Source organism: Cebus imitator, unplaced genomic scaffold (genome assembly GCF_001604975.1).
Source record: "Cebus imitator isolate Cc_AM_T3 unplaced genomic scaffold, Cebus_imitator-1.0 Scaffold281, whole genome shotgun sequence".
Lineage (NCBI taxonomy): Eukaryota > Metazoa > Chordata > Mammalia > Primates > Cebidae > Cebus > Cebus imitator.
This window is the reverse complement of record NW_016107596.1, coordinates 3,101,779-3,109,856: the sequence shown is the minus strand read 5'-3', so window position 1 is coordinate 3,109,856 and position 8,078 is coordinate 3,101,779. Positions and strand designations below refer to the sequence as shown.

General features: G+C 50.2%; 1 protein-coding gene across 2 annotated transcripts in view; it reads right to left on the bottom strand.

Moving 5' to 3' along the window:
- Positions 1 to 3,308, bottom strand: part of CAMK1 (calcium/calmodulin dependent protein kinase I) — a 15,007-nt gene extending 11,699 nt beyond the window's left edge. The window contains exons 1-3 of one of the 2 annotated variants that reach the window (XM_017501550.2): positions 3,164 to 3,308; positions 2,468 to 2,896; positions 380 to 494 (exon numbers count right to left, since the gene is read on the bottom strand). In XM_017501550.2, coding sequence (XP_017357039.2) covers positions 380 to 494; positions 2,468 to 2,896; positions 3,164 to 3,218 — 599 coding nt within the window. In that variant the 5' untranslated portion in view covers positions 3,219 to 3,308. Of the gene's footprint in view, positions 1 to 379; positions 495 to 2,467; positions 2,897 to 3,163 lie in introns of those variants that run through there. The other variant, XM_017501551.2, reaches the window with a different exon arrangement.
- Positions 3,309 to 8,078: the final 4,770 nt, after the last annotated feature.

Sequence of the window (8,078 nt, the reverse complement as noted above, 5' to 3'; positions counted from 1 at the left end):
GGGATCAACTTGAAGGGCAGAGACCAGGTTTGAGTTATTTCTGCATTCCCAGCACCAAGAACAGAGCCATTCCCAGCCTCAGTTCCCAAACCTAGGCCAGAACACCCAGCTCTTGGCAGCAAGTTAGATGAACTGGCTGGCACCTCCATTCTCCCAACTTCTTTTTCTTCAAGGATCCAGGGCTATTGGAAGAGTAACCCATGTCCCACCCATTGTCATCCAGAAGTGAAAGGCTGGGGACAGTTTAGACCCTAGGCAGTGCTGCCACAGAGCCTAGGCTGTGGGAAACAGGAAGCATTAATTGACCAGAGGAAGCACCACCCTAGACTCAGCCTCCCCCAGACATCCAGCACCCAATCCTGCCCTGCCCTGGACTCACGTGCCCAGAACATCTCTGAAGTTGTAAATGTCCGTAATGTCCTCTGCCTGCTTCCATCTGGGGCCTTCCACTGCCCCCGGCATGGCCCACTGCCCCCCGGCCACAGCCAGGGCTCCTGCAAGGAGAATGGAAGGAGGAGATTCAGTGGTGCCCAGTCTTCTGTCTGGAAATTTGCTGCAGGCTCCATTCAGTCATTCAAACTGCATTTATTTATCCTATATTCATCCACTTGACAAAATAATTCAACAAACATTCATTTGTTTATTCAACATTCGGCAAATTCTCATGCCTAGAGAAAAACCTTTCATGGTGGCAGCAAAATTCTTTATTTAACAAAGTCATGCATTCATTCATTCATTTATTCTAGTTCACTTCCCAGTTTTCCCCCTCTCCAAATCCATGCACCCAGGGATACCTCAACCTCTGGCAGTACAACAGTTAAACCCCCAGAGCAGCTAGTAGAAGCCTGGAGGATCCCGTTGTCCCTAGAACTAGTGATGTCGCCACCCCACCCTGGAGATTGCTGGGGTGTCTCCTCGCCCTCCTCCTCCCCCCTTCCACCCCCTGACCTCTTGGAAATCAGGTTTACAGCAGCCTGGGCTTCCAGCAATATCTCAGCCACATTTTTAAATAGCTCTTTTTGCACTGTTACCACAGCAACAACAGCCACAGCTGGAGGTCCCCAGACCTCTCCCTCCTACTCCCCATTTGGGTCCCGGGAGCCTGAGAAATGGTCCTCCCCACTCTGTCCCGTACTGGCCCCATCTCATCCTATCCAGCCTGGCCCTTCCCCTGCTGAGATCTGTCTTATCCAGCAGGAGAGGGTGGGACTTCTCTCCCATTTATCAGATGAAGAATGGGGAGACTGAGGTTGGAGTTGGGTAGAGGCTGGGTCCAGAGGCCCAAATGACACCCGGCCTAGGGCCCCCAGCTAAGCTTGCTGAGGGTAAAGGCCATGGAATGCCCTCGGCTGATCCTTCCAATATGAAGCCAGAATGGGCCCCATTCAGAGAACACAACCTCTCGATCCATCCGAAGAGGATGAGGCCAAAACAGAGCCCAGCATGCTTTGTGACCTCAGGGAGAGCACTTTCCTTCTCTCTTTTCCTCTAAGGGAGAATGAGGAGCAGGTGTCCTGACTAGAGCCTCTGGTGTGAGATTCAACTCCTGGAAAAGGACCTTGTTCCCAGGGGACCCTGGCCACTCATCCCAGGGGCAGAAACTTCTAGGAAAGGAGACTTGAGCGTAAGATGTAGAGACAGACCTGGAGGCCTAGGAAGTACAACCCTCACAGATTCACAAACATCCCTGTAGCAGACACCCACACCAAGCCCCCTCCACAGCCCTAAACTCAAACACCTGCCTCCTAGATCCAGTACACCTTGTATTCAGATCCCATGACCACACATATGCTCCCAGACATCAGCACATGTGTCTACACCACACACTGCTTCAGACAGCCTTACACTCGAACATCTGCCTGTCTACCCAGACATCCCTCACCGAGCTCCTTCTTCCACCCCAAAACACACATCCACCCACACCTGCACAAGATGACACCCAGACACACACACATCCTCATATACCAGACATGCCCTACACCCTCCAGCTCCTCTACCCCATCCCCTGGAAGCTCCAGTATTCCAAACCAAACCCCAACTCCGTACACACCTAACTCCAAATATCCTCGGTACACAATTCTACACCCCCTTCTAACTCTGACTTGAGACCCTTAGAGCCAAATACCAGCACACACAACACGTGGATACCGCTCTAACAAAAAAACACGCGCATTCCCAGATCCCCCACCCATGTCTGACCCACACGACTGTCCTAAGACGTTAGCACACTCCACAAGCCTCCCACCCCCACCCCATGGATACCTCCAAATCCCCACGCCCTTCCACTGTGGGGCCAGCTGAAGGCGCTTACTCAGGCCCCTTCCTCTATTACCCACTCAGTGTCCCATGGGCCCACCTGGCACTCGCTGGGTCTGGGGCAGAGGGAGAGGAGAAAGGCCCAGCCCTGCCCCTCAGGGTCCAGCCCGCCTGGTAGAGTGCCCAGTGGCCACTCCTTGGGAAAGGATACCCAGAGACTGAGGGCTCCCGCCGCCCCTCCGCAGCGCCCAGGGGTGCAGGAGTGGGGGGCTAGGCTGTACCTGCAGCTGCCCCGCCGCGGGGCTGGCTAGGAGACCCGCAGTGGCTGGCGCTGAGCTCCGGCCGCGGTCCGCACCGTTGAGCGCCTGGGCCGCCCGCCGGCTCTCTTGCTGGGGCTGAAGCTCGGCTCGGCTTCGCTCCGCCAGCTCGCTCCGCCGGCTCCCTCCGCCCGCCTGCGGCTCTGATGTCAGTGGAGGAGGAGTCTGTGGCGGACGGACCCGGGATTGGGAGGCGAGGCGCCGCTCCAGGGCTGGGGAAGGGGCGCGGGTGGAGGCCACCTCTCTGGTTCTGGTCAGAGATCGCCTGCTAGACGCTTCCCGCCCTTGGTCTTCAGCAGCGATCCATTTCACAGCGGGGACAACTGAGGCCCAGAGAGATGATTTTCAAATCAGCAGGTGGTCGGAAGCAAAGCAGGATTCCAACCCCGTCTGTCTGAGGCTAGAGGCCGGCCAAACTCGTCCTGTGGCCTGGTAGTTTTCTTTCAGACCGCTTCTGAAACCTCCCTTAGGGCTCTGTCGCCCTTCCCCTCTCCCCAACTCTCCTGTGCCCTGAAGGGAAACAGGCCCTCAGAACTGCAGGGAGAAGGGGGGGCTGGTGGGGGTTGGGGAGCAGGGGAGTGGGGAAGGACCTGGAAAGAGTAGGCAATGAAGAGAGTTGAGACGGCCATAGGGTGGCGGCCCCATTTGGCAGGTGGGAAAACAGAGGCCCAGGTCCCTCTGCAAGACGGAGCTGAGGCTTCAGCCCCAGACACTTGCTCCTCACAGTGGGTGGTGGTGCCCAGAGGTCCTAGGGAGGGAGAAGTTAAATCTGGATCCTGAAGGAAGCAGGCCAAAAAGGACCGAGGTATCACGTGACTGGCTGGGCTCCAGGGTTTGATGGCTGGGAGCCAGATTAGGGGAGGTGGGGGACAGAGCCCGCAACTAGGACAGAAGGCAAGGGGCCAAAGGTCGGCTTGTGCAAGGCCTTCCTTGGGAAGAAATTTGGTGCCGGGTGGAAGAAGGGAGCTCAGGGAGCAACCCGCAGGAATTGGGGACGGGGCTGGACTGGGGGCAGCCAGAGGAGGCACGGTGTTTAGGACACCACTCTATCGCCAATGACCTCCAAGTGGAGGTCACCACCCACTCCCTACTCCTGAATTCCTGCATTTTCCAGCTGGTGGTGGGGAGAAAACAGTGCTTATCCCCAACTCATTTATTTTTATTTTATTTTATTTTTAGACAAGGTCTTGCTCTGTCACCCAGGCTGCAGTGCAGTGGCATGATCACTGCTCACTGCAACCTCAAGCTCCTGGGCTCAAGTCATCCTTGTACCCCAGCCTCCCATGTAGATGGGACTACAGGTGCGTGTCACCACACCTAGCTAACTTTTTTATTTTTTGTAGAGATGAGGGTCTCACTATATTGCCAGGCTGGTCTCAACCTCCTGGGCTCAAGCAATCCTCCCCAATCAACTTCCCAAAGTGCTGGAATTACAGGCATGAGCCACTGCACCTGGTCAATTTATTATGCCCATCTTACAGATGAGAGAGGAAGATAGCTGAGGTTCCTAGAAAGGCTTTGCAGTCTAACTGATCCTGGTCACGCTTTGCCTCTCTGAACCTCAATTTCTTACTTGGGAACATGGGAATATTGATGATTGACTCAGAGTTCTGAGAATTCTATGAGATAATGATATGAAGTGCCTAGAACACTATTCAAAACATGAGAGCTAGACTCAGTGTAAACTGGAGAGAGAACTTCATTTGGCCAGGAAGAGGGGGTTTAAGGGATCCCTCTTCCAAATCTCAGTATCTCAGACTTCTTAGTTTATGGAAAAATCAATCTCCTGCTTAGGGCTGAGCCCCGACTCTCTGCTATACCCGCCAAGCATGCCTACTGAACTGGGGGTTCTTTTACCACAAATTCCTGTTTATCTTGATGACAACACTCCCTGAGTGATAAGGTGGCCTTTGTCCTTCTGAGGCTTGTACAACTTCTTCTCTTCCTCCTTTTTTGAAACAGAGTCTCACTCTGTCACCCAGGCTGAAGTGCAATGGTGCCAACTCACCTCACTGCAACCTCCACCTCCTGGGTTCAAGTGATTCTTCTGCCTCAGCTTCCCAAGTAGCTGGGACTACAGGCGTGAACCAGCACACCCAACTAAATTTTGTATTTCTAGTAGAGATGGGGCTTCACCATATTGGTCAGGCTGGTCTCGAACTCCCAACCTCATGTCATCCACCTGCCTCAGCCTTCCAAAGTGCTGAGATTACAGGCATGAGCCACCATGCCCAGCCAACTTGTACAACTTCTATAGTGTGCTCTATATTTTTCCTGCTTTTGAGCATTTCTGAGTGTGCTCATGCTTTCTTTTCTTTAAGAAACACATTATCTTTACTTTGTATTTCTACTGAGCAAGTGATACATGGTCATGGCAGGAAAATGGCATAACATATTAAAAACACACACAGACTATCTGATGAGATTTTTTTTCACTTCCTAAATGACAGAATCCCAATCTAAACCAGCTTCATTCAAGAGGAATCTATAGTTCACAATAGCTGCACAAGATTGCAGGAGAAACACCAGGGATCGAGGCTTGGAGACTGGAACTGGAGGTGTAGTACTCTTAGAATTTGTTTTCTCTGTCTTCTCTCCTCTCTCCTTGTCTTGATTTCTCTTCACATGTTGGCCTCTTTTTCTCTGCAGAGTGATCTTCTACTTGGCAGGAAACATGGAGTGAAGCAGTCCCAGCTTTCTAATTAAACACAGTAGAAGGAAAGCATCCTCCCAATTTCCTATCTCAGACTCAGGGAAGGACTCTGGCTCTGCTTGAGTGATATGGTGACACGTTCACCCCTTGGCCTCCAGAACTGTTGCCAAGATAATTAGGGTGCTATATTGAACAAGTGTACTGTAATGGGCAGCCATGAGGAATGGAAGAGGTATCTTGTCCAAAGGAATTAGGGGTGCCAGGGAGACAAGATTAACACATCCCTCTCAGCCAGGCTCCCACCAACCAGAGATAGCCAGTGTTCACATTTTTAGTACAATTCTCCCAGATGTTTTTGGATGCATATACATATACATCCTTCTGCAGCCCCCAGTCCCAATGAGCACATTTCAAGGTACTAATCAAAAAGTGAGTCAAGGGCCTGGCACAGTGGCTCATGCCTGTAATCCCAGCACTTTGGGAGGCCTAGGCAGGCCGATGATATGAGGTTAGGAGTTTGAGACCAGCCTGGACAACATGGTGAAGCCCCATCTCTACTAAAAATACAAAAACTAGCTGGGCACGGTGGCATGCACCTGTAGTCCCAGCTACTCAGGGGACTGAGGCAGGAGAATCACTTGAACCTGGGAGACGGAGGTTGCAGCGAGAAAAGATTGTGCCATTGTACTTTTGCCTGGGTGACACAGGGAGACTTCATCTCAAAAAAAAAAAGGTGAGTCAAGGAAAGTCAAATGTTCACAGGGAAAACAGGGATAATCTTTCTTTTTTGTTTAATATATGACAAAACAGCGCAAACATCTCCATCAATTCTGTCACCCAGGCTGCAGTGCAGTGACACCATCTTGGCTCACTGCAGCCTTGAGTTTCCAGACTCGAATGATTGTCCCACCTCAGCCGCCTGAGTAGCTGGGGCTACAGATGTGCACTACCATGCCTGGCTAATTTTTTTTTATTTTTTAATTTATTGTAGAGATTGAGTCTCCCTCTGTTGCCCAGACTCCTCTGGAACTCTGGATTCAGGTGACCCTCCTGCTTCGGCCTCCTGGAGTGCTGGGATTATAGGTGTGAGCCAGTGTGCCTGACCCTCATCAGTTCTTGAACCTGACAGAAAAGAAGCTATTGAAAGAGTGAGTATTTAACTAAGATTAGAGAAAATGGAAGAAATCACAAGGAAATAGGTTTATTTTATTTATTTATTTTTTGAGATAGAGTCTCACTCTGTTGCCAGGCTGGAGTGCATTGGCCTGATCTCAGCTCACTGCAACTTCCACCTCCCGGGTTCAAGCGTTTCTCCTGCCTCAGCCTCCCAAGTAGCTGGGATTACAGGCATGTGCTACCACGCCCCACTAATTTTTGTATTTTTAGCAGAGGCGGGTTTTCATCATGTTGGCCAGGATGATCTCAATCCCTTGACCTCATGATCTGCCTGCCTCAGTCTCCCAAAGAGCTGGGATTACAGGTGTGAGCCACTGCCCTAAGCCTATTTATTTATTTTTTGAGACGGAGTCTCACTCTGTCACCCAGGCTGGAGTGCAGTGGTGCGATCTCTGCTCACTACAGTTTCTGCCTCTGGGGTTCAAGCGATTCTTCTGCCTCAGCCTCCTGAGTAGCTGGAATGACAGGCACTCCCGGCTAATCTTTTGTATTTTGATAGAGACGGGGTTTCTCCATGTTGCCCAGGGTGGTAGCAAACTCTTGAGCTCAGGCAATTTGCCCACCTCGGCCTCCCAAAGTGCTGGAATTACAGGGGCGAGCCACCCCGTCCAACCAGACAGGTTTATTTTAAAAAATTATTTGGCTGGGTGCAGTAGCTGAGGCCTGAATCCCAGCACTTTGGGTGGCCGAGACGAGGCAGGTGAATCGCCTGAGGTCAGGAGTTCTAGATCAGCCTGGACAACGTAGCAAAACCCTGTTTCTACTAAAAATACAAAAATTAGCCGGGTGTGGTGGTGCATGCCTGTAGTTCCAGCTACTGGGAAGGCTGAAACAGGAGAATAGTTTATATCCAGGAGGCAGGGGCTGCAGTGAGCAGAGTTCGCAGCACTGCATTCCAAACTGGGCGACAGAGCCAGACTCTGTCTCAAAAAAAAAAAAAAAGAAAAAGAAACTTTAGCTTTTGTTACTTTTTGTTACTTTTTTTTCAAAAAGTGAAAACCCTACCCTACCCTACTCTGAAATGGTAGCCAACAATGAAAGGCAAACTTCAGACTAGGGAAATATTTTATAGATAATGAGCTTAATATTTTTATTATATAAATAGCACACAGAACTGAAAACAAACAGTAAGAACCCAATAAACAGTCAAAGGATGTAGATAAAACACAATAAACACAGGACATTTTGTATCTCACTAGTAATAAAAAAAAAAGTACAAAGTAAAAGATAATTTGTAGCCTTTCAACTTTGAAGTTTGAAAAGCTGGTAACACTGAAGGCTCATGTTGATGTGAGGAAGGAGTAGTCCCATGTTCTGGTGGAAAAATGATTTGCTAAAGATCTTTTAGAAAGCAATTTGGCAGTATGCATCAAAGGCTTAAATAATGTCGAGGCCTTTTGACTCAGAGACTCCTCTTATGGGAATCAATTTCAGAGACGTAATCCTAAATTAGGATAAGGCTATATGCGCCAAGATTTCTGAATAATTTTTTTTTTTTTTTTTTTTTTTGCGCTGGGCTCATGCCTTTAATCCCAGCATTTCCAGAGGCCGAGGCAGGTGGATCACTTGAGCCCATGAGTTCGAGACCAACCTGGCCAACATGGTGAGACCCTGTCTCTACTAAAAATACAAAAACTAGCTGGGCACGGTGGCATGCACCTGTAGTCCCAGCTACT